At 42.7% G+C, this 27,123-nt stretch overlaps 1 protein-coding gene across 3 annotated transcripts in view; it reads left to right on the forward strand.

Moving 5' to 3' along the window:
• CSMD3 (CUB and Sushi multiple domains 3) overlaps positions 1 to 27,123 on the forward strand; it is a 1,171,353-nt gene that overhangs the window by 1,104,506 nt on the left and 39,724 nt on the right. For all 3 annotated transcript variants that reach the window (XM_065399724.1, XM_065399725.1, XM_065399726.1), the window contains 6 exons: positions 2,595 to 2,777; positions 5,580 to 5,756; positions 11,133 to 11,312; positions 23,220 to 23,393; positions 25,136 to 25,309; positions 25,564 to 25,637. In XM_065399724.1, coding sequence (XP_065255796.1) covers positions 2,595 to 2,777; positions 5,580 to 5,756; positions 11,133 to 11,312; positions 23,220 to 23,393; positions 25,136 to 25,309; positions 25,564 to 25,637 — 962 coding nt within the window. The remainder of the gene's footprint in view (positions 1 to 2,594; positions 2,778 to 5,579; positions 5,757 to 11,132; positions 11,313 to 23,219; positions 23,394 to 25,135; positions 25,310 to 25,563; positions 25,638 to 27,123) is intronic.

Here is a 27,123-nt window from a genome sequence, read left to right on the forward strand (position 1 = left end):
GAATTGAATGCCAATTTATACCAGCTGAGGCCAGAGTTAAATTTGGTTATCTGTGTAGTCAACTGTGCTTTTGTCCAAAACTAATTCAAAGATATTTATCAAAAAGGACAGTGGCCAGGTTTTTCAGAAATAGGAACTTGTAATTATGGTCCTAAGTCTGTATTTAGACATCCGAATAAGTTACTGGTTACACTGGGAACTGCTGGGAGCTCTACCCTCACCCCCAATCATGACACTTATTTAGGGTCCTAAATATGGATTTTAGACTTTTATTTCAAAAAATCTTGGCCACGAATTGTTTGCAAAACATTTATTTTGCTCTATGTATTAGAAATGGCAAAACTGTTAACTTTTCCCCACCATCTACTTTGTAAAACATAAATAGCGTGTCAGCTGAAATGAGATTTTATTTAGCATACTGTCTTTCAGCTGGAAGTAGCTAAAAACCATGACAAATAGTTGGTGTTGAGAAAAATGCTGACTAAAGCTCACGTACAATGGCAGTAATGTTGCCACTCCAGTGATAACATTAAAATGTGAAGTATGCACTCCAGTACCATTAGAAAACATGTGTTACAAGGAACTTGATTGAACAGGAAATTCATCTATAAATCAGTGACCTCGGAACATCTCAGAATAAGTATTCTGAATGAAGAACCATGGCAATTTTTATGGTTCTCACAATAAGCTGTGGAACTAAACCCTAATACAAAATCATTAGCCATTTAGCTCAGGTGAGTCCTAGTGTAACATAAAATGGTGTAAACTAGGGGGGACAAGCACTTTGTAGCTTGGGAAGGCTGAGCTTTTTGCACACACCATAGGTCTTTGCATCTCTCCATATCCCTCCCACAAGCTCCTCCTATGCCATCCCCTCATCCCCCTCTATTTCAGGGATTCCCTGCAAGTCCCCCAGTCTCTTCCCTGCCAGTGGTTCTGTGTGCCCCCCACTTACCTAACCCAGGGTCCCCCATTACCCCCACATGCCAATGGCTTTGTGTGCACTCCCATTCCCACTTTCTTTCATGACTTCCATTCTCTAGGTTTCTGAATCCCCCCACCAGGAATTGTGTGTGCCTCGTCATTACCACATCTCTCCATTCAAGGGTTCTCACATTCTAGCCTCATGGAGGGTCTCTGTGTTTGCCCCTATTTCCCTCTTTCCCTCCATATTCCCCAATCCCTCCTCTATACCAGGGTACACCAATTTCCCTCTTTCACAGGGGTTGTGTTTGCCCCATACCCTTCTCCCCCATTCCCACCTTTCTCCCCAGGCCAGGGGCTCTGTGTAGCCTCCCTTCTCCCATTCTAAGGTCCCCCATTCTCCCCACCCCCCCATGACAGGAGTTCTCTGTGTCCCTCATTTCACCTGGACCCAGGGCAGAAATGTCAGGATTCAATAAGCATGGAAAGGGTCTTCCAATTTCCCTGCCACTGTGGGTTTTGTGCCCCCATTCCTCCTCCATGTTCCCTATCCTCCGCCATGGCAGGGTCTCTGTGTGAATCTGTATTGCCCCCTCCTCCCCATTTCCCACTGTCCCGCGGATTTCAGGGGCTCTGTCAGTCCCCTATTTTCTGATTGCCACCTTCTCTCTTATGCTAGGGGTTCTTTGCCCCTCTTGGCCACTGACCCCATACCAGGATTACCCCAGTCTTTCCCATGCCAGGGGCTGTGTGCATGACCCCCTTTTACTTTATGCCCCCAAATCTGTCCCTCCATTATTCTTTCTGTCTGGGAGTTAAATCAGTCAGGTGTCAACATGTTGAACTCCACTTGGAGGATAAGCAGGGGTATTGTTCTGTAGTGCTTAGGGTGACCAGACAGCAAGTGTGAAAAATCAGGATGGGGGTGGAGGGTAATAGGAGCCTATATAAGAAAAAGACCCCAAAATTGGGACTGTCCCTATACAATCGGGACATCTGGTCACCCTAGTAGTGCTGAAAAGAGTTAATTGGTGCCATAAACCTGTTGTTTGATCCATAGAATATTGCAGAGGTACTTGAAGCTTTGGTTATGCTAATAATGTAGCGGGGGCTCCATTTGTCCTCCACTTTCCCCCTTTTCCTCCCCCCCGATTTCCCTGCAAATCAATAGGATTCTGGCCATTAATGCCTAGAACATTCCTGGAAATTCTGGAATTGATTGGATGCAGCATTCAAAAGTTATCATATTACATACATGTATAAATGCAAACATGGAAAAGCCATCAATTTGAGTGTAAGGCCTTCACAAGCTTGGCCAGTTACCTGAGAAACATATAATTTCTGTGTGCTGTTTACACTTCAGTTAAATCTTGGTTACAAAGGTATCTTTGGTAGCTACCAAATCATTTGAAAAGCCAAGTAAAGGGCCTGGACCCAGATTTTTAAAAGTATTTAGGCTTTGCTTTGCTCAGTGTTGCAATGCCTAACTGATTTAAGAGCCCAATCTAACTTTCAAAAGGGAAACAATGGGAAGCAATACCTAAATACCTTTAAAAATCTGGGTCTTATAGTTCAAGTCAGTAGCTGTAAAATAGTCCTACAATACTGATATAGTAATATAGTGTATCAAATATTATATTCATGTGAAAATCTTTGTATTAAAATTCTAGGTGACACTGCTGGTTCTTGTGGGGATCCAGGAATCCCAGGTCATGGTTCTAGAGAAGACAGTGATTTTAAAATTAAAAGTACTGTACGTTTCAACTGTGAGATTGGTTATATCCTTCATGGGTCAGAAGAAAGAACATGTTTGGGAAATGGAACCTGGACAGGAAGACAGCCAGAGTGTAAAGGTAAATCACAAAAGGAAAATACATTTTATGTATATATCTTTAAAATGAAAGTAATGTCAATGAAAGGTGTCAGAGTGAAATCCCTGGAGGTTAAACTGCTTGATTTAGCCACAGGACAGACAGAGTACAGGCAGTGGAAGAGTAGTCTTCTCCGTATCTGCTTACAAGTGTACCTGTATTACCTCTATTTTGCCCTGGAAAGACAACATCTAGCACTGAGACAATGGCTCACTTTCCATGCTTGTTGAATCATGCCATTTCTGCTGTAAGTTCTTGTGATGCAGATACTTGTCCATTGGGTACTAGCTTGAGACCACAAATCTTTTCACACAGAGACTGAAACAGCTATAAGATAGTAATGGCTTTTGGTTGCCTGGGTACAGTTCAAATCAGTAATTAGAGATGATAAATTCTTAGCCTTTGAGACAACCATTACTTTCTCTCTCCCCTACTCCTTCCACCAGTTTGTACCTCCTAGGAGGAAAAAATAGGTAAGCACTGTAGACCTCACCTTTTTAATATTGTTTTTTTCCTTTGACAAATGCTTTCCTGGTTGCTTCATCCTTAGTTACATCTATTGTAGATATGAATAGCAGTGGAAGGAGAAATTCAATTATTTGTAGAATTTCATTATACTACATATAATATGTCATAAATGATTAAACTATAAATTTTGTTTACTGATTAATATATCTTGCTCACTATTAGAAAATGAAAAACCCAAACTAAGTTACTTAAAATGAATCACTCTAGAATTGTGAAGCAAGATGTATTACCATAAAAACAAGACCTAACCAGATATTTATTGAGAATCATTTATGGTACTTCAGTAATCTTGATTCCACAAATAAGAAGTAATTCCCAACAGACCCTTTTTGAGAAAAAAAGCTTCCTGAATAGCAGAGGAAAATTTAAGAGCCTCTTTTCTCTTATTATCCACTTTATTATTATGGATTGCTCTGTCTTTAAGAGATAGTCATTTCATTTTGAAGGAGACAGCTTAATTAACATTGTCCGGCTATACCCAAAGAAGGACAGGACACACTTGGTATGGATTTAATCAGGTCGCAACTTTATTATTAGATGTTTGGGACTACCTGGCAGATATCAGTGTACAGTGCAGGTAACCTCCTGTTTATTCCATAATTACCTGGGGGCTTCCACCAGCTCCCCCTCTTTTTCCATCCAGGTCCTTACTATCCAGCCCCCTCGGAGGAGGGATAAGGTGGGCTATAAGAAAGGGGTATTGGCTCCCTGCCGTTCCAACCATAGGTGCTACAAACCCCTTACCATTCCGTTCCTTTAACCAGCACCTCCTTTTTAAGTCATTTACCAGGCCATTTATCTAGTCACTGGATGCCTTCCATATGGAGTACCTGCACTGGATATCCACCACAAGGAGGTACCAGTAATTAGCTGGGCTGCCTCCCCCACAAACCCAGTCAGGTTCCCAGACATCTTCCAATTGCCTCTTGTATAGCAGCCAAACAACATGTCACGCCCCCAAGTCTGTTAGGTGAACCCCCATCCTTCCAAATGAACTCGGTTGCCCCTTGCACCATGCAAGGATCATCGAGGACTCCTGCAAATGGGTTGCCAATGCCATGTACTGCAACACCCGCCCCTTCTTGATGAGCCATATCGTTGACCAGCATTCCGGGTCCTGAAAATGGAAGAACTCTTAACTCTCTTCATAGCTCAGCCATGTGCCCGGAGCCAAGGATCTTCATGCTACCACCATGAACCTCATATGCCACGGCTTCATAGCGCCAGTGGCATCTACTCGAGTTCATCGCTACCTCCTGGTGCAAGCCCCCTGCTGCGTGGAGAAAGGGGTTTCCAACACCAGGGCTTTCACCTTTAAAGCCTTCTACCCATCACCAACCTTTTTGCAGCATTTTCTGACCTTGTTCCCTCTCCCACCCCACCATAAAGCACTGCTGCCTTCCTCCGGCAAGCCTGGACAACACCAGCCTTAGGTGCGGTGTGGTCAAACCCACTTTTAATATTCTTCTTGATGAACAGATGCAACTCTGATACAAAGTAATAAATAAATAAATACATATCTTATAAGCTGTAGGGGGACATGATCACCCAAACTGAGCTTTCTTCCTTCTCTACTATCAAACTGGATTGCCATCATATTATTTTACATTTCAAGATATCTAAGATGCTTCATTATTCATTTAACTTAGAAATCCTCTTGGAGGTATGTATACGGAATAAAGACTGCTGTTGTCTTAGTTTTGTTTGTTTATATTATATTATATTATATTTATTAAAGAATGATATTTAGGTGAAAAGCCATGCACTGGAAAGTTAGGAAATTCTAGATTTATAGTTGCTTGTGCAATGTTAATTCTTCCTTTTTAGCCTCCATCCTGTGCATTGAACGAGGCACAGTACGGTGGGGAAAAAAATTAGTTTGTGATCATGTAATTAAAGATGGTATCATAATGCATTCTCACAAGTGGACCAAATTGAGGTTGTAGGGGTAACCGTAAATCTGGCATTTTTTAGCTTTCCTGTGCTTGATTTTGCAACCTAAATAACTTTCTTTTAACATAGGCTTTTTAAGTGTAATTTCCTAGGTATTATTCTCCAAGGGAAAAGATAAAAATAAATTTTGGTATATATAAATGTAATAAACCATCCCCATCACACATTGTCCACAGGATTTGAAAGCTAAATCTTCAGCTTTAACAAAGACTCCTATCTTTTAAACATGCTGGCAGCAGGAGCATTATTTTACTGGTAATTTAACATTTTAACATCTTATACATTTAACATTTTATTTTATAGCTGTGCAATGTGGTAATCCAGGAACAACCGCTAATGGGAAAGTATTTCGTATAGATGGCACAACATTTTCTAATTCAGTAATTTATTCCTGTATGGAAGGATACATACTTTCTGGATCTTCTGTGAGACAGTGTACTGCCAATGGAACATGGTCTGGATCCTTGCCAAACTGCACAAGTAAGATTAATCTTCGGTGAATAGTCTTCATGTTTAACCATAACTATGGCCTGTTAGATATTGCTTTAGTGTTTTTAATTAAATTCTTCATTCTTGTAAATACAATAATATAGAATTTAGGTATTAACTGCCAGCTTTACTTTCCCTCACAACACTTCAGAAACTCTTGGTAATTTACATAACAAAGTACATTCAACCATGAAAATATTATGTAAGTGTAATATGAAGAATAAAATGTTTGAAGAAAGATGAGTTAAAACATACTCACTAGTATTACATTTTAAGGCAATTGTATATTCATATATTCTGCCCACTTAAACTTTCCTCTAATGGTAGAAAGGTATTTTCTTGTTTCATATTTTGTGGTGTTAGTGTTCGTTTTTGTGTGTGTTTTGTGTGATGCATCTGCTCATGTGATAATGTGCTTGTCACTTGCTGAGCATGTTTTCTTTGTGAAACAGGAATAAAATACAATCGCTACTTGCTTTGCCATGAAAAAACTAATTTTCATTTACAAATGTATAAGACTTTTTTATCCATCTCTATATGGTTCATCGTTTTTACAAAAGAAAAAAGCAAGCTGTGGAATAGTGTTTCTTTCTTATTACTTTATAATTGTTTTAGCTGCCATTTTGTTTATTATTTATAAGTATTCTAAGAGGTTGCATAATATGTTTGTGGTATGCATTTCAATATTTTGTTTGACATTTGAAATCTTCTGTAACTTCTTACACTATATTTCCTGCTCAGTGATTGCAATCTATAACTTTTCAAGTGTTTCTGTTGTAGTGTTCAAGTGTGATTGCCTGACCTTTGAAGATTATACATACAGTACTTGTGACATCAATTTATTTTAATGGTGTTATCAATGGGTATCTACAATGTATTAACTGACCACAGTTTCAGAAAAGAAACTGCAGCAGTTGACAGTTTTTGCAAGACAATATATGAGTTCATGAAAAACTTGTTTGCTTTCCCTGAATTTGTGGCATATTGTTTTAGTATTATAGGTTCAGATAACAAAACCAAGCATTCTTCAGATTGTTTGATTTAACCTCACTCCACACTGGCCTGTGCTTGTCCTTTTAGAACATTAGAACGGCCATACTGGGTCAGACCAAAGGTCAATCTAGCCCAGTATCCTGTCTTCCGACAGTGGCCAATGCGAGGTGCCCCAAAGGGAATGAATGGAACAGGTAATCATCAAGTGATCCATCCCATTGCCCATTCCCATCTTCTGGCAAACAGAGGCTAGGGACACCATCCCTGTCCATACTGGCTAGTAGCCATTGATGGACCTATCCTCCATGAACTTATCTAGTTCTTTTTTTAATCCTGTTATAGTCTTGGCCTTCACGAACATCCTCTGGCAAGGAGTTCCACAGGTTGACTGTGAGATGTGTGAAAAAATACTTCCTTTTGTTTGTTTTAAATCTGCTGCCTATTAAGCACTTTTCAGCACTTTTCCATTCTCTCTCTCTCTCTCTCTCTCTCATCGAGAGAGAGAGACAGATTCACAGAATCCTCTCCTTGGAAGTCATGAATGATAGGCTAACCTCACCAGTAAGACCTCACAGGAACTGAAACTGATTTTTGGCACCTATTTGTAAGTGCTAGAACTACATTACAGCTCCATTCTTCCTGCCTCTGTGATCCATGAGAGGACTTTCAGTCTTATCCCATGACTTCTTACTTTGCTAAAGAGCCTTTGGTGAGGGATCTTGACAAAGGCTTTCTGAAAAACCAAGTACACTATATCCACTTGATCATCCTTGTGCATGTTTGTTGACCCCCTCAAAGAATAATAATAGATTGGTGAGGCATGATTTCCCTTTACAAAAGATGTGTTGACTCTTCCCCAACAAATCTTGTTCATCTATATGTCTGATAATTCTGTTCTTTACTATAGTTTCAACCAATTTGCCTGGTGCTGAAGTTAGACTTACTAGCCTGTAATTGCCAGTATCACCCCTGGAGCCTTTATTTTTTATTTTTTATTTTTTTTAAACTGGTGTCACATTAAAAAATTTTTTAAAAAAAATGGTGTCACCTCCAGTCATCTGGTACAGAAGCTGATTTAAATGATAGGTTACATACCACAGTTAGTAGTTTTGCAGTTTCACATTTGAGTTTCTTCAGAATTATTGGGTGAATACCATCTGGTTCTGGTGACTTATTACTGTTTAATTTCTCAGTTTGTTCACAGTTCCCCAGATTTGTCAGCTAAAAAGAATGGCTCAGCTGTGGGAATCTCCCTCACATCCTCTGCAGTGAAGACCAATGCAAAGATTTCATTTAGCCTCTCCTTCCATGAATTCTCCCTCGATCTTCCAGTGGCCCCACTGATTGTTGGGCAGGCTTCCTGCTTCTGATGTAGCGTTTTTTGTTTTGTTTTTGTTTTTTTCCTGTTAGCTTTTTGAGTCTTTGGCTAGTTGCTCTTCAAATTCCTTTTTTGACTGCCAAATTATACTGTTATGCTTGACTTGCCCGAGTTTATACTCCTTTCTATTTTCCTCAGTAGGATTTAGCTTCCCATATTTAAAGGATGTCTTTTTGCCTCTAACCATTTCTTTTACATTGTTCTCTAGCCATGATGGCACTTTTTTGGTCCTCTTACTATCTTTGTTTTAATGTAGGGTATATATTTAATTTGAGCCTCTAGTACAGTGTTTTAAAAAAAGTTTCCATGCAGCTTCCATGCATTTCACTTTTGTGACTGTACCTTTTAATTTCCATTTTACTTGCATCGTCATTTTTGGATAGTTTCCCTTTCTGAAGTTAAATGCTACTGTGGTTGACTTCGTTGGTGTTTCTTTCCTCCCACCCCCCAAGTATATTAATTTAATTATATTACAGTCACTACTCCCAAGTGGTTTAGCTATATTCACCTCTTGGACCAGATCTTGTGCTCCATTTAGGACTAAACCAATTATTGCCTCTCCCTTTGTTGGTTCCAGGACTAGCTTCTCCAAGAAGCAATCATTTGTAGTGTCAAGAAACTTTATCTCTGCATTCTATCCTGAGGTGACATGTACCCAGTTAATATGGGGATAATTGAACTCCCCCATGATTAATACATTTTCTATATTTATGCTTTAATCTCCTGGAGCATTTCACAATCACCATCCTGGTCAGGTGGTCAGTAGTATATTCCTAATGCTATATTCTTATTATTCTAGCATGGAATTTCTATCCGTAGATATTTTATGGTACAGTTTGATTCATTTAAGATTTTTTACAACATGACCTGCTCTTTTATTCCTATATATTTTGTATCCTGGTATTACCGTGTCCCATTGATTATCATCATTCCACCAAGTTTCTGTGATGCCTATTATATTAATATCCTCATTTAATACCAAGCACTCAAGTTCATCCATCTTAGTATTTAGACTTCTAGAATTTGTATGCAAGCACTTATAAAATTTCTCACTTTTTAGTTGCCTGCCAGTATGTGATGTAATTGCCTGGGATTCTTTCATTTGGCTGTTTCTCTTCAGTTCTTATCTGTACTTCATGACCTTCTATCCTCTCCTCCTTACTAGGATATAGAGAATCCCTGTTTGTAGATCATCCCATAAGGGATGTCTGTGTCTGAACCATGTGCTCTTCTGTACCTGTTGGCTTTCCCCCAGCCCTTAGTTTAAAAACTCCTCTACAACCTTTTTAATATTACATGCCAGCAGTCTGGTTCCATTTTGATTTAGGTGGAGCCTATCCTTCCTGGATAGGCTCCTCCTTTCCCAAAAGGTTTCCTAGTTCCTAATAAACCTAAACCCCTCCTCCCTACACAGTCATCTCATCCATGCATTGAGACCCTCCAGTTCTCCCTGTCTAACTGGCACTGCACGGGGAGCTGGGATCATTTCAGAGAATGCTACCATGGAGTTTCTGGATTTCAATTTCTAGTAGCCTATATTTGACTTCCAGGACCTCTCTCCCATCTTTCCCTATGCCATTGGTATCTGTATGTATCACAACCACCAACTTCTCCCCAGCACTACACATACACGTGTCTAGATGTCTCGAGAGATCCACAACCTTCGCACCCAGCACGGAATTCACCATGTGGTTCTCTTAGTCATCACAAACACAGCTCTCTATATTTCTAATGATCAAATCCCCCATTACTATTACTTGTCTTTTCCTAAGAAATGGGGTTCCCTCCCAGGGCCGGCTCCAGGCACCAGCTTCTCAAGCAGGTGCTTGGGGTGGCCGTTCCGGACAGGGGCGGCAGTTCCAGGTATTCGGCGGCAATTCGGCGGACGGTCCCTCACTCCGCCTGGGAGTGAAGGACCTCCCGCCGAATTGCCACCGCAGATCGCGATCGCGGCTTTTTTTACATCGCGATCACGGCTTTTTTTTTTTTGGTTTTGGTTTTGGCTGCTTGGGGCGGCCAAAACCCTGGAGCCGGCCCTGTTCCCTCCCATGGAGAGGTATTCTCAGTGCGAGAGGATACCATGACATCATCTGGAAGGACAATCCCAAATATGGGATTGTTTCCCTCCGCTCCAGTTTGATGTTCTTCTTCCCCAAAGCTTTCATCCTCCTCAACAGCACAGAGACTATTAGACTGCTCTGCTGTGCCCATCTTCCCACCAACTGTTTCTTTATGTTCTTCCCTTCCTGTTCCTTAATTAGGAGCTGGTGGGGGAGTGTTTGATTTCTGGGTGGTTGTTTTTAAGACATATCTGTTATTTGTAAGGATGATTGTGTCCTTGTTTTATTTTCTGTGAAAGAAATACATCACAAGCTGGTCCTATTCTTTCAGCCTCTATTTCCTCCTTGTCAATGGTAAATTGGCATTCTCATTAAGTGTTTACTTTCAAAGTTCTGGATCAGGGAAACTTTTTTTCTGATTTTCATGGAACAGGAGGATGGATACTCTTCCTCAGTCTGTTGCAGGTCCCTTATTGCCAGAGGTTAAACTTTTGGGGGTTTTTTCCTCCTCATTGCAGTCATTCCCTTCTTTATTTGAGAAATGTCTGTATAATCTTTAAGGAGATCCAGATGAGTGACTTTCACACTGTGTGGACCTTGGCGAAACAATCTGCTTTTCCTCATCTACCTACTCCTTTTTAGTGTCTTTGATTTCTAACTGCCATTTTCTAATCCTGACATTTAAGTTATTAAAATAATCCATTTTTTGCACTTTGAACAGGTGTACTAATTTTCCCCTAAAATGTAGCTGCTGTATGTATCCACATATTGTGTTAGGTAGAGAATTAAGTGATATATATGTTTACCTAATGTAGCTGGAGATAAACGTTTGCTATATTTTTGGCAATAAATCATTAATTTGACAGTGCTTTTTTCTCTTCACAGATACATAGTCACATTAATGATTTACCATGTTCTTCAACTCCTTACTTTCAGTAATCAGTTGTGGAGACCCAGGTGTACCAGCCAATGGCTTGAGATATGGTGATGATTATGTTGTTGAACAAAATGTTACCTACATGTGCCAACCCGGTTATACAATGGAATTGAACAGCTCCATAATTCGCACCTGTACCACCAACGGCACATGGAGTGGAACAATCCCAACTTGTAAAGGTATCTCAATGATTTGGGGTATCAGAACATTTTTTTCGTGACATTTGTACCTATTTTGTACTGTAACATGTTAGTCAAACTAAGTAAACATTCATCATTATAACCGAAGACTAAACGTGTCTGGACACGTTAATATTTACTTTGTCTATATGGTCAATTGAGTTGGGGGTTTTAAAAATTGTTGTCTTACCATTTGTGTCTTTTATTTTGTTCCATAAATTTAAAGTGTTAGCAGTGTTGTGTTGGAGATCTTACTGGGGCTCTCAGGAGCCTCTTACTAAGTTTCTGCTTAAGAGACAGTTCAGGTGACTTCCCTGCTTTAATGGAGTTTGCCTTTTTTCTGCATAATGTTAATCTACCAGAGATGATACATTTCAGCAGTATCTTTTGTGAACCTACATGGTATTGGACTTTCTAATTGTCTAGAATCCAGTAAATGATTTTTTCCATGGCTGGATAGCACTGGACTATCTTGTCCTTCCTACCAGGATCTTTGGCCAATTCTTTCCTTGCTTAGGGTGCAGAAATTCAACACTCTCCAGTAGTATTAATATACTCAGCATGTTTTTCAGCAGCAAAGTCTAAATATTTCCAGCAGATGCCCTAATGTACATTTGTTTGGCATCTGATGTTGCCTCCTTCCTATGGGACTTGGAAAAACAAAAGAATAAATCCCATGATCCTTCACACTTCCTCTCTGCTAGCACATGCATTCTTGATTTACAGGTATTACAGGGAAGTTCTTGGTGTAGCCTGTGGTTAAAAAAATTGGCAGCTTATAACTGAATTTTATTGTAATATACCATCAAAAAACTATTCTACTGATGTAATCAAAACTGCTATCGTCAAAGTAACCTACAACCTCTTCCTTGCTAAATTTAAGGGCATCTTCTCAGGCTCATTCTCTTTGATATTTCTGTTACCTTTAACATAGTGAGTCTGCCCCTCCATCTTAAGATCCTTTCGTCCATAGCCTTGTGGGACTCTTCCTTCTTCTCCTACCTAGCCAATTACACCTGCAACCAGGTGTTGGCAAGTGGTTCTTTTTCCTTCCAACTTTTTTAGAGTTAACTCATAGGAATATTTGATAAATCCTCCCTTTTCTCTGTCTATGCTTCCCCCTGGATGGGCTCATTCTCTCTCATATCTTCAAACTGAAAACTCTCAGGTCTGCATCTCCATCCCTATTCTCTTCTTCTTCTTCTTCCATGTATGCCTTACCGAGCCTTGACACCTCCTCCCAGCTATGCCAGTGTTTTAGGGTGGGTTTTTTTTTTTTCAGTTCTGCTCCCAATGCTTTGAATGCAGTTCATTCTCAAGTGCTCCAAATTTTTTGCTGTTCAAGAAAATGCTCTTCTTCTGTTTACTTTTCATTACTAACCATCATCAAATACTACTGTTTTTGCATACAAAACTGATTACACAAGGATTTATATCTCTCTCCCCGCATGTAGGCTTATAGGATTTCTGTACTGCCTATTACCATAGTTCCTAGCAGGGCCAGCTCCAGGGTTTTGGCCACCCCAAGCAGCCAAACAAAAACAAAACAAACAAACAAACAAAAAAAGCCGCGATCGCGATCTGCGGCGGCAATTCGGCGGGAGGTCCTTCGCTCCGAGCAGGAGTGAGGGACTGTCCGCCGAATTGCCGCCGAACAGCTGGACGTGCCGCCCCTCTGCGAAGTGGCCGCCCCAAGCACCTGCTTGGTAAGCTGGTGCCTGGAGCCGGCCCTGGTTCCCAGGCACTGTAATCAGAATTATTATGTATTAAATCTGAGGTGTATGTATCAATAATTCTGTTTCTTTAAATGAAAGTTGTCCTATCAATCTGCTAAGGAACACAATAGTCAGGCAATGCAAGATGGATTCTCTTACATATTCTGCTTTTATGTTGCCTCTCGTCCCTTTTTCCATCAAATGTTATGTTTATTTTAGAGTAAGGTCCAGTCTTGGGCTCCCTTGGGCGTGCTGGAGAGGTCTGAGTTGGGGGGTTTCAATTTTGGCTGGAGCCCAAGGAGAAATTCTGTCTGGGGCAGAATCAGAGGCATCAGTCAGAACCTCACTTTTACTCTGTGTTTGGCCAGTTCTGTTACTGACCATCAGAGGGAAGCCAGGTCCCTGATCCTGTCTTTCACTTTGCTCTACCTTATTTGGGCTGCTGTTACCCAAAGGACATTAACTGAGAGTAGGGGGTATACACCAGAGTATGAAGGGAAAAGTTCAACTTTCAGATGAGGGACAGAGATTGTAAGCTCTTTGGGGAAGGTACACTCTTCTTTTCTGTCAGTCAATCACTATACATACGTATTCACTGTACAAATATTAAATAATAATCATATGTGAAATCTCTGATGCTGTCAGAAATTCCCTATTTTATTCCATGCAAATTTCTTTGCAATGACAAAAGTAATATTCACTTTTAAACTAATATTATTGTTTATTTTGAATATGTAATCAAAAGGAATGTATCATATATAATAATTTATTTGGACTATATAATAGCTATTTGTTACTGTTAGGAGGATTTGGTACAATTTAGATACAATAAGTGGACAATGAACTGCTCAGAGTATGCAAACATTATTTTCCAGCTGCCACTGAAATACTAGATATATATGATTCTCCCTCATTTGTCTCCGCAAGAGAAGGATGTGTGTGTTCATTCACAAGTAAATGTCAGTCAGGCATTGTACTTTTCAGCAAAACTGTCTTAAATCCACTTTGTTTTTGTAATACCAATTTCAGCTGAAACTCCAAGCAGAATCCACTGCAGATATACATTATTAATGGTTCAATCTCAGCTGTTATTGTTGATAGAACCTTGACAAGGCAGTGTTCACTTTTATTCATTTATTCCTTCATTTTGAGGCTATGGTCATTTACTTATTCTTTCCTGACCCTGCTTCCCCTATATTGCCAACAGACATTCTGCAGCCCATTGTCTGCCTCAGCTCTTCCTGTCTGCAGTTTCTGGAGGTAGTTCAAAGCTGAAGCACACCCAGTGCTAACCGTACCCCCTTCTCCTGTTTGCTGTCAGATGTTCTGCCTCCGTGGCAGCAAATAAATGGTGGTTCACTCACTCCCATCCTTTTCTTTTAGAGTTGTTATTTTTAGCCATTTTGGGGGCAGTTAACGCATTTTCATTTGCTTTCAAGTCTCCTCACCTCCTCCTGGTCTGGGATCTGAGCAGCAGTGGTCACAGCCACCCAGAGCATCCACTGCAGCATCTCCCTGCTGAGCTCCTCCTCCCCCTTCCAGTCACAGCAGAACAGCTGTGCAAGCAATGGACAAAATCCAAACAGTGCTCTGAATGTGAAGCACCTTTCTCAAGCCACGCAGAAAGTAAAAAATGCCCCATCTGCCCCCAACCACCCACCCCTATCTCTGTTAGGACATGGGGCTCTGAGCAGACAGGCATATTGGTGCCTTCCCACCAGTTATCCTTGATTCCACCAAAGAAAAACCCCACTAGGAGAGCGAGAGCAGAACCAGGAGGGAGGCTTGGAGGACAAGGAGACCTTCCTCCAGCTGACCCAGAAGGTAAGTCCTGAGGCATAAAGAAGCATAAAGATGAGACCGTTTCTGGGCTATTGGTTCCCTCTCCCCCTGCCCCCAGTGGAAAGAAGCAGGGCACCTACACAGCTCTTCTTCTGCACACAGTGAACCAGAGGATTCTTGTGATCGTCTGGGTTAAGTTCTGCAAAACCCAGAGACTCTGGAACCCCAAAAAGAAAAAGCAAGTGTTTCCGTCTTAAGGCAGCAGTTACTAAAAAAGTAGGGTGAAAATCAGGGGCTAAATCCCTTCTCCTTTGCCTTCTCGCCCGAGGGTGTGTTTGCTGGGGTTTATCTCCTTCACAGGTTATGCACTATGAGCTAGGGGTGTGCTTCATACCAGTGGCAGATTAGCCACTGGGCCAACGGGAAACCTACCTACGGGACCCAGCCAAATGGAGGGCTCAGGAAATGGATGCCCTTGCGTGCTGACCCACTCTGCCCGGCGCTCCTGCCGGGGTCGGGGCGTGGGGGCTTGCCCCACTCCGCTTGCCCACCTGGCACTCCTGCCAGGGATCAGGGTTGGGGTGCGGGGGCTTCTCTCACCTGCCCGGCACTCCTGCCCCCATGCCCTGACTCTGCTCACCCTCAGCAGGAGCCCCGGATGAGCAGAGCGGGGCAAGCCCCCGTGCCCTGACCCTGCTCTCCCTAACATGAGCGCTGGGTGGGCGTGAGAAGCCCTTGCACCCCGATCCTGCTCCCTGGGAGGAGCGTCAGATGGGGACAGAGTGGACTGCAGGAGGAAGGGATGGGGAGAGCCCCCACTTGCTCTGACCCAGGGCCCCACAAAACTGTAATCCGCCTCTGACACATACCCAAACTAGCATGAGTATAAGCTGCAGTGTAGCTCAGTAGCACAGGTAGCAACAGCAGAGGCACAGCTGAGCCCTGTTGAGAATCAACCCACCTGAAATCAGAGGCTATGTACTCAGCATAGCTCAGCTGTGCCTCCACTGCTGCTACCCATCCTACTGAGCTACACTGCTGTTTATACTTGCATATGCTCAATGAGAGCTAACACGAATATATGTACACAAGCAGGGGAATCACACCCCTGGCTCATAGTGTAGATGGAGTGCTGTGTAACATTGCCCCTCCCCACTCTGCAGCATGTCCAGGCATGCAAAGAAGCCTGTGCCCCCTGTGCAGCCCTGTCTTAGCCTGCAGCTTAATGGAAATTGTGCCTGTCTGGCTTTCAGCCAAAGGCCCTCGCTGTGCCAGGGAACTGAGCTCAAATTTGAGGCAGCATCAGAATGGGAATTTTGCCTTCTGATCATCAAACATAAACCCTTGCTCTGCCTGGGAAAGGGGCTCTCTCTTCACCCCTCCCTGCTCCACAGGAGACTCCACATTAAAGCCTTGAGCTCTTCAGGAAGTCCGTGACCAGTACAGAGGCACTTGAGGATTCCACTACCCTTGGGGCTGCATTTTCATGGGATTACAGAGTGGTAAATGAGAAATCCCTTCCCATGTTCAATGTGCTCTTGATTTCCTGTGTAAGGATCCAGGTGATATTAGGTTGCTCTTGCAGCACTTACTTGGGTGCTGTCTAGCTTAAGGGAGCAGGCAAGCAGCCTTTCAGGTGCCAGGGGATAGCTAGCAACTTTTTTCACAATTGAGGCATGTTTACCACTACCCCTCGTCTATTGTGTGCTCCCTAGACCAGGATGAATAGTGTGCTACCTCCATCTTGTAAACAGCCAAGGGGAAATGTACCACACATGCAACAACAAAAAACAAACAAACAAAAAAACCCTGCAAACTGTTCCATGATGGCCAGCAAGGAACTTACAAATAAAATATCTTTCCTTTCAAGCATTATTGCGATACGTGTTTTCTCTTTCCATTGAGGCAAATGAGGACACCTCATTAAACCAAATGTTAAACTAAAATGTTTAGATAGATAGATAGATTTGGGGAGCCTAAGGTTGGTGCAGCAGACATATGTCACACCTTCAGAAGCGGATTTCATTCCAAGACCCTTATACCATAGGACATCACTGCTTATACCATAGGACACACTGCACAGCAATTTAAAAGCTTCATCTATAACTGTCCAGACCAAAGTTTTTTCATACATTTAGTAGGAAAACCTACTTCATGGTAAACAAGAGGCTCATTTTCTAGGGGCATGGTCCTTGCTTGGAGTAAGATGTCTCGGGTCCTGTGTTGGGCAAACAATTGATGTGATTTGTGACCAGCAATGGATTCTAACTTGGTGGCTGCAAGGATGTCATGTTATACCCAGGAATAGTCATTACTCATTCTAAATGGTGCATCCAAACTTACAGGTAATGAGCTATTGGGGGAAACATTAGAGAAATTAGTAGCTGAGACTGAAAAGAAGTGTCAATCCTCATTATCAAAGCCAGAACAGAAATCTACTGGTTGCTACCAACACCAAGGGTATCCAAGAAGGGACTGTTACCCTGGCAGGGGAAGCTTCTGCTCCAGATTTTTTCCAAGGAAATCTACATGAATTTTCCTCCAAGCCATCAAAATCCTACACATGAAAAAGACTCTCCCTTATGATCCACCCTCTGCACCCAGAGTCTTAAGTGGATGTAGTAGTTACAGCAAGGCAAAGCTCACAGGCCACAACACGCAGTGCCAGAGCCCAGACTCTTGATTGCCAAGCAATCACTTGGATCACTTGATGATTACCTGTTCTGTTCATTTCCTTTCCTCTGGTGCACCTGACATTGGCCACTGTCGGAAGACAGGATACTGGGCTAGATGGACCTTTGGTCTGACCCAGTATGGCTGTTCTTATGTTCTTAAGCCTATGGCTTTGCAGTAACACCAGGAAAAAACTCCCTGATTTCCTTGACAAACAGGATTTACCTGGGAATGGAGATAGACCCTTCAGTGGCAAAGATCTACCCATCACTAGACAGAAGATCCAGAAGATCCAGGGCCTGATATCCATGCTGGACAAATGCATGAGGCCAACCACAGCTCAGTGTCTCAAGTCACTGGGCCTTCTGATCTTGCACATATGGGTCTCCCAGTGGTAAGGTCACATATCAGACCTTTCTTCTGAGAGTATGGGCCCATTCCCTCAAGCTAAGGCAAGACCAAGTCCAGGGGTGCTGAATCCCCTAGGGTGATGGAAGGTCTCAGAGAACATCCACAGGAATTTTCCCATATCCTTTCTAGGGCTGCAGGTTGTTACAACAGACACCAGTTGGAAGGGATGGGGAACACTTCTGGGACCCAGAATAGTGTAGGGTAACTGAAGATCTGGGGAAAGGAACTCCCACATCAAGTTCTTGGAGCTCAGAGCTCTCAAACTAGTGAGATTGCAGAACTACCTAGCATGCAATCACTTTTTGGACCAACCAGACAACATGACCACAGTTGCGTACAGGAACAACCAAGGGAGAACAAGGAGTGTAGCTCTAAATGCAGAAGCAATGGAGACAATAGAATGGACAGACAAGACATCACCTTCCCTAAAGGCAATACCCATAAAAGGAAAGTTGAACCAAAAAGCAGATTGGCTCAGTAGACACAAAGTCAACTACTCTGAATGATGCCTGAACCAGGAAGTCTTCACTCTGATCTCGCATATGTTTGGTCTCCCCTAATTTGACCTGTTTGACAATTACAGCAATGCAAAATGGCAGAAATTCTTCACCTGAGAAGCAAACCCTAAGTCCATGGGACAGATGCTCTGTCGCAGAGATGGCCACAAGGCCTGCAATATGCATTCCTACCCTTTTCTCTCCTAGGGAAGGTGTTCCAAAAGGTAAGGTGAGAAGGGTGACAGCCCTAACTCTTTACCAACCAAGGAGACCCTGGTTTTCTGATCTGATAGAACTGAGGCTGTAGCCACCATTCCAGCTTTAGACAAGACCAGACCTCTTTTTTCCAAGGCTCATTTCTCCATCCAGACCCAGGTCACCTTTAACTGACAGCCTGGCTATTGAAAGAGAAGTGTTAGCCACACTCGGCCTATCTTCCAAAGTAATCAGGACTCTGCTCTCATTCAGGAGAGTTATTCCACACAGTAAACGTACTTGTCCATGTAGACCAAATTCAGTTTGTTGTGCCAAGAGTGCAGCACATATCCAAGGGATCCTGGGATTCCAGCCACTTACGACTTCCTTCAGAAAGGTGCAGATAAGGGCCTTTTGCCCAGCAGGGTAGTTCACCAGGTATCAGCCATAAGTCGTGTACTATTAGTAGGATCTTCAGGCTCCTTGGCAGAACCCTCAGGTATCCAGATTTTTCAGAGCAATCAGACTGCCCAGACCAGCGGTCGGACCAATCTTCCCTCAGTTGGACCTACCACTGGTGTTGAAAGCCCTAACCGTACATCCCTTTGAGCCTCTGATTCCCTTCACTCTGCCCATGGGCACAGCACCTGACTGTGAAGCAGTGGCACACCCCAGATGGCAGAAGCACACTAAAGACATATATCAAGTGTAAAGAATCCACAAGGAGATGGGTCTCCCTGTTCATTTCCTTTCATCCCCAGGTGCCAAGGGCTTAGAGTATCCAAGCTATCCATTACTAGATGGATTGGACTATGCATCGCTGAGGCACACAAGCCATCCAACAGCCCTGGTCCTAAAGGAATCAAGGTGCATTCTTCAGAATCCTTGGCAACCTCATGGGCCAAAAGAGCATGTGCCCCCATGAGATCTGCAGAGCAGTCACATAGCTAGTGCCTCTATCAGGCACTATAAGGTAGTCTTTCTGTCTCTGTCAAGGCCTTCTTTGGCAGGAAAGTGCTGCAGGCAGTGGTCCAGACATAACCTTGCCATTTGAGCAGTTCAAAAAGATTTTTTTTCCTATTTCTTATGTTCACTTTTCTGTCCCTCCCTAATCTTGTTCACTGTTTGCTACTTCCCATGCATATCAGAATTGCGGGGGATGCTGGGCTGCAGAATGAAAGATTTTCTTACCCAGTAATTTCCTTTCTGCTATTAGGTTCTCCCACAATTCTACCACCCTGGACGGCTTCACAGCCCAGGCTCAGCATTCTGTTTGGATAGTTACCAAGAGGCAGTGGCCTACTGCACATAATTAATTAGTTGGCACTGAAGTTAGTGTTACAAATAATTTTCTAAGAGCTGTTTCACAGCTTAGAAATGCATCATCTGATAGCAAGCAGAAGGGGGTGTGGTTAGCACCACAGTTGCCAACTTTCACGTGGTAAATAAGCACCCCAACTTTCACAATAAGCCAAAAATCAAGCTAATCCCATTTCAAAACAAGGCCAAACAAGCCAATCCCTAAGAACCCCAACACTCTATGTGATTAGATCCTCCCGGCGTGCAGTCTGGGACTGTGGTGGGCCTGCTGTCCACCCCGACTCTCTTCCCCTCTTACCCCTGCATGCCCCTTGCCCCTGCTTGCTGGGAGCTGGTCAAAGAAAAGAAGCAACAAGCTACAACAAGCTACAAGCCAAACAAGCAACAAGTTACAAGCCAAAAACTATCCAACAGGCAACTCACAAGCCAATTAAGCCAAAAATAAGCCCAATTTCTGCGTTTTTTTCCGTGGGTTTGGCATGTATGGCTAGCACAGGCTCTGATGCAGCTTTGAACTGCCTCTGGAAATGGCAGACAGGAAGGGAATAAACCATACATATCAGAATTCTGGGAGACACTCCCAGCAGAAAGTAGATTATCAAGTAAGAAATTTTCTGTTTGTTCCCCAGCTTTCAGCCAGGAAGCTGAAACATAAAGTCCCTTTTATAGTGACTAGTAATAAAGCTGCTTGGTAAACAGACTATCTCCAATTGCTGCAGGATAAGAGTGCTGGTGATTATCCCAAACCCCAACTTCTTACTGATGCTGCTGCTTGAAGAAAGGAAGGAAGAGAATTTAAAAGGGTAAAAGCTACCCCTTTTAACCCGAGGGCCTAACCAAAAATTCAGGGTGGTTCCAGTTAGGAGGAGAAATTGGCGATAGAGATTTCTTTGATGCAGTTTTGTTTATTTGCAAAGAATGCACAAACTTCTGTGTCTTTGAACGCAGAAGGAATCAAATAGCAGGAAACAGTTAATTTTTCTCACAGCACTGAGAACACTTTTTCCATCCTGTACCCCAACCCATAAACCTCTCCTCAGATTTCTTCCAGGGTCAGCCACCGTGCTTTCAGCTGCTCCTTCAAGCTGTCTTTTTCATTTTGTTGTATATTTTGCCTTTCCATGAACACACACATACACACACCCCCACCTAAAACAATACTCTGCAAATACTCCTGGGCAGGGTCACACACTCCTTTTATCTTTGGGGGGGGGGGAGGAAGGAGCGGGGCATATTCTTACAGTTATGTTAAATGAAGGGTGAGTTCACACCTACCAACCTCAATGAGGTTTTCACTCAACCCAAAACAATATTTCACTGAGCTCATAACCACTATGAAGAAGGTGGCAAATGCCATAATTTTCAAAGCCATGCACCCAGGCTCTAAAAAAAAAAAAAATAGGCCAATGAAAAAGGTTATCCTAAAGTCACCCCCAAATCCTTGGTCTCCTGCTTAGCTAAAAGGTTATTAAAATAATGGTACTGTGCAGTTCCACCCAGAGTTCTGGATGATTTAGTTGGTGTTGGTCCTGCTTTGAGGGTGTTGGACTAGATGACCTCCTGAGGTCTCTTCCAACCCTAATCTTCTATGAGTCTATGATTCTCAAAGCATTTAATAAGCATTAATGAATGAAGCCTCAAGCACCTGTATGATGTATAGAAAAGTGATAATCCTATTATATAGAATTATACTAATGGTGAAACTGATGCACAGAAAAGCCAGGTGGCTTCCACAGGTCACACAGCAAGAACCTCATGCTCCTGACCGGTGTTCCCTTTAATTTTTTTTCTGCCTGCAGAATGACAGGCTAACTAAGTGTAAGTTTAAAGCTTTTGAGTGCAGCCCCTTCATCTCCCCCATTCACATGGTCTCTCAACTCTCCTTTCCTCATTTGTCTTCATTCACTGCTTCCCACTCTCCCCACTTACTCCCTCTCTCTCCCTTAAACTCAATCCAACTACTCTCACTTATGTAACCCACAAAGCTTCTGGGTGTGGGGTTCTATCCCAGCTAGTGGCACTGAGACCACTTAGAGATTAATGAGTCTGCTCTACAGCCTTAACTAACAGCCAGTTGGCTTTTAGCTCATATGATAGAGGCTCATAGACTAAGCTCCAGAGGCCCAGGTTCAATCCCGACAAATGGGGTCTATTGGTGTTACACTTGCTCTCTTTCTCTTTACTCTGCTCTTTCCCACTGGTGCTCTCCTCATTCACTATTTCCCATTTATTCACTCCCTCTCACTCATTCACTCATCTCTTCTTTTGTCTGTCTCTCATTGTCTCTCTCTCCATCCAAGTTGCTTTCCCCATTCTCTCTCCCTTTTCATTCCCATCCTCCCTCATCTCACCCCCTTTCTCCTTCTCTCTTCCTTCCTCCCTTTCATCCTTCAAAGTCAGTAACTGCTGCAGCCATCCCTTGCCCCCCACACCACCCCAAAATCAAATAGCACCACTACCTCCCCATCACTTATTTGTGGAACTCTTTCTGCTGCTAATGTTTCTGCTACTCTCCTGGGCACCATCAGACCTGAGATATAGGGAAGGGACCTGCGTTCTTCACTCCTGCTCAAACCTAGAGTGAGTGTTGCCTTCAAAATCTCCCCTTGCCACTCTCAGGCCTGAGGAGGGGGAAGTCAAGTCTGAATTTTTAAGTCCCTCTCCTTCCTGTCAGGAGCAGCAGCACTAGCAGACTCAGAAGAAGAGGGAATCCCAGAACCCCCTCCTCTCATCCAGAAGTTAGATGCCTCCTGGTAAAGAATTACCCCTGAAGCAGACACTTATCAATGTGTGGTGCCTACCAAGAGAGAGAGTGCAGCCACACATGCACCTTTCAAGGAGTCTTGCTCCTGAATCTCATTCCTGTGTTTTAACAACCAGACTATCCCTAAATTGGCTAACAGAAAGAAAGAATTGGATTGTGACCATGTGTAAGTGAACATAATTATACTCCAGGATGCCTAACAGTCAACAAAAATCATTTTGTCACGAACACTATTAGTATTTTATCCAATATTGTATATTATATAAACTATACAGTGATTTCCAAGTGTTATCTTCCCAATTAGCATGATGCAGCATTCAACTTTGCATTATAAATTCTGGTAACTGGCAACAATCGTGTGTCCCAGAAATAGAGGCAACCAGAAATATTAGCTACAGTGGTGTTGCAAGAATACAGTCAGGAAGATAACATGTCACCACTTGTATTGTCCTCCAAAAAGATTAAATGAGCACATATGGTTCTTCTAGTAACTGTGTACACCAGGGATATTGACAGCAGCTGTGCCTAATCACTTTGAATGTTATTGCAGCTGTTACCTGCCCAACTCCTCCCCAGATCTCTAATGGAAGGTTGGAAGGAACAAATTTTGACTGGGGATTTAGTATTAGCTATGTCTGCTCCCCAGGCTATGAACTATCCTTTCCTGCTGTTTTGACCTGTGTTGGGAATGGAACTTGGAGTGGTGAGGTACCTCAGTGCTTACGTAAGTATTTGTTTGAATCTTATATTTTATCCTAATTATTTTTCCTCGCTCACCTCTCGCTTCTCGGTCACTTTTCGGCCACTTGTCGCATGTTCTTCAGTTGCTCGTCAGGTTTCTTTGGAAAATAAAATCACTTGTACTTACACTAGTAAAAGGAGGAATCCCAGAACCTCCAATCTGCTACAAATTTAGGATGTTTTATATGCACATTTTTCCATCCCAGAGAAATATAAGGCTCCTATGAATTACCATGTCTCATTTCCTTAGTTACCCATGTGAAAGAGAGTTAGTGGGCATCCAACAATAGCATGTTGCTGGGGAAAGGCTTGTGAAAAATTTCAAATGAATTACGGAGTTTCCACATGAACTTTTTCTGTAAAAATTATCTAGCTCCCAATAATACCAGTTCCTTGTGAGGGAATTAAAGATTAAAGAAGAAACATTTAGACCTCAGTGTGCAAAAAGGCTAAAAAAATGTATGTAGATCTCAACAAACTATAATCCCAGCGTGGCATATGTTTACTAGAGAACATACAGTTTACACCAGAAAGTAGTCATATTGAAGCCAATCAGACTAATCACAGTAGTAAGTACTATGTTCAGTTATTGGTGCTTACAGGATCAGGCCCTTACAGAGTCTAAAGTTTTCTCTTAGTAACAATTTTGCAGCAGAATCTATGCTGCCAGTTCCATGATGTAGTATGAATTTCCAAATTGTCGTAGATTAAGACCCCTGTCTTGCAAACAGATCTCTGTATGTGGAGCCTCTCTGCAACCAGTGAGGTTATATCAGAGAATGTGGAGTTTGGGAGCATTGCTGATCAGATCACTGGTCCATGAAACTCAGTATCCTGCTTCTGATAATGGCCAATACCTAGTACTGCAGGGAGAGGCCAAAAAACTCACCCAGCATGCATCCAGCCAGTTATTCAATGCTATGCCATCGACAGAAGAAAATCCTTGCAGGTGATAAGCTAAAAGCCTTAAGACTCTGATTTAGAATATATTATTATTGGCAGATATATATTCTATTTAATAAATGTCTATTAATGTTTGACTTTCAGATTCCTGCTTAAACTGCTTTCCATGTTTAATGTAGTTACTGTATTTTTATTGTAGTTCTAGTTAGCCACACTAACTTTCTAGTGATCTCACTCCATACCCAAGTTTTCAATTGTAGTTAAGTAAGATGAAGTAAGAAGCTGCCGCTCCTAAAATCTGTTTCTCTTTGGACAACTTCTTTTGCTCCCTCCAAAAGCATGGAAGACCCTATAAGTAACAGGCGTTATGAGGTTCTATTGTGCGGGCAGAGGACTGTCATACTCTGTAGTTGTTTTCTGCGGGGCACCTTGTATGCTGATGTAATATAGGATTTGGGGATAGAGTAGAGCTGTGGATGTGGAAGGTTTTGTAGCTGGTGGAATCACCAGACACACAGTACATCTCCAAGCTGTTTCCTCTGCCTCTCTCAGAGGGATTCTAATCAGCCACCAAAGCTAGTTCAACCATTAGACTGCAGTCAGTACTAGCAAAGATTGGCTATGTGAGCTCTCCATCATGTTGGGCAGATTCCATTCTTTCCTCGCTCCCACAAAACTCCCATTTATTTGGCTATGTATAAGAGCCAGACATGAGATTTGGAGTAACTGTTCAGCTAAGCTCAGGTACTTTAGTGTAAGTCTTATTTTAATACCTTTTAGCAAATGCTGAATGCTTTCTATATGTCACATCATTTTCCATAGCAAAGTTTTGTGGTGACCCTGGAGTACCTGCTCAAGGGAAAAGAGAAGGCAAGAGCTTCATCTATCAGTCAGAAGTCTCTTTCAGCTGCAATCCTCCATTTGTTTTGGTTGGGTCCAGTACTAGGATATGCCAAGCAGATGGAACTTGGAGTGGTTCTTCTCCTCGATGTATAGGTAAGATGAGATCCGTGTTACTGAGATCTATTGGATTCTGCTCTTTGGTTCTCCCGCTGCTAATCCTGTCAGTTTGTGTTTGAGAACTTTGATTTATTGCATTGTATTATTCTACGCTGTCTGTGAAATATGACCATTTTAATCATGATGCTTCTGATCCTGTTCTCCACATGGTTAAATTAAATATATTTGTAGACACACAGATTTTTTTCACTAAAAAATACCTTATGTTGTGTTTATTTTAATTTTTTTAGAACCCACTCGCACATCATGTGAAAACCCTGGAATCCCACGGCATGGATCACAAAACAATACATTTGGCTACCAGGTAGGGTGTGTTAAGTTGTTTTTATAGTACACAATAGTTCAGAAGTTCTCAGACTATGATCCAGGAACCACTGGTGATTAAAGACTTTGCCTATGGTCTGTTAAGAATGAGATGCTCATATGGTGTTGGTTATCCTTATTTCCAGCTTCTGATTTGCATTAAAATCAGCAACAGCCCCTTTAAATACCTTTCCAGTACTAAATTCTATGCAAACAATTGTTATAGTTGCCAAACAGATGTTATGTGATCATAAATGGGAGGGAAAGTGTTCCACATACTCTGGAACTGGAAGGCAGGTAGTCTATGGGTTAATCCCTGTATTAAAATGTGGTCTACATGATGAAACATTTGGAAGCCCATATACTCCATTTGACACACTGTGATTTGGACCCTGCAGTGCTAGTGTGTACGTTGATTTTGGCAGGAGAGGTCATTTTCTTAATAAAAAAAATAAAAGCAATATCCAAGTTATTCATCTATCCAAGGCCTTGTCTACACTGGCAAGTTTCTGTGCAGTAAAGCAGCTTTCTGCGGTGTAACTCCTGAGGTGTGCACACTGCCAAGCCACTTAGTGCGCAGAAACTGTGCAGTTGTAGCGCTGTAAAAAAAACACCCCGACAAGAGGCGTACAGCTTTCTGTGCCAGGGCTATAGCACCGTGGTGCCAGTGTAGACACCCTGGTCGATTACAGCGCTGCAATTGGCCTCCAGAAGGTGTCCTACAATGCCTGTTCTTGCCTCTCTGGTCATCACTTTGAACTCAACTGTGAGCCCCACCCCTTAAATTCCTTGGGAATTTTGAAAGTCCCCTTCCTGTTTCCTCGGCGACACGTGCAGTGGTTTCAGCGCAATCTTTCCAGGTGACCATGCCTGCTCCAAGCACCAGGCAATCCCTTGCTTGGAGCAATGCCGAGTTGCTGGACCTCATCAGCATTTGGGGAGAGGAAGCTGTCCAGTCCCAGCTGCGCTCCAGCCATAGGAATTATGATACCTATGGACAGATTTCACGATGCATGACAGAAAGGGGCCATGCCTGGGACACAATGCAGTGCAAGGTCAAAGTGAACGCCTGCAGAACGCCTACCACAAGGTGCAGGCAGCAAACCGCCACTCCAGTGCTGCACCCACGAGCTGCTGGTTCTACAAAGAGCTGGACGCGATACTCGGTGGTGACCCCACCTCCACTGCGAAGGGCACTGTGGATACTTCAGTGGCTCACGTACCAGTCGAGAGTGGACCGAGCCAGGAGGAGGAAATCTTGGACAAGAATGTGGAGAGAGAGGGTCACCCAGAGGCAGAGGATGACTTGGAGATCAGAGATGCATGCAGCTAGGAGCTCTTCTCTATCCCGGAGGAGGCTAGCCAGTCACAGCTGTCGGATCTTGGCGAAGCGTGAAAAGGAGAGGAGGCCCCTGGTAAGTGGCTTTGATTTTGAGAATCACTGAAGCGAGTTGTTGGGGGCAGGAGGGTTGCAGAAAGCAGGCTTG

Source organism: Emys orbicularis, chromosome 2, assembly GCF_028017835.1.
Source record: "Emys orbicularis isolate rEmyOrb1 chromosome 2, rEmyOrb1.hap1, whole genome shotgun sequence".
Lineage (NCBI taxonomy): Eukaryota > Metazoa > Chordata > Testudines > Emydidae > Emys > Emys orbicularis.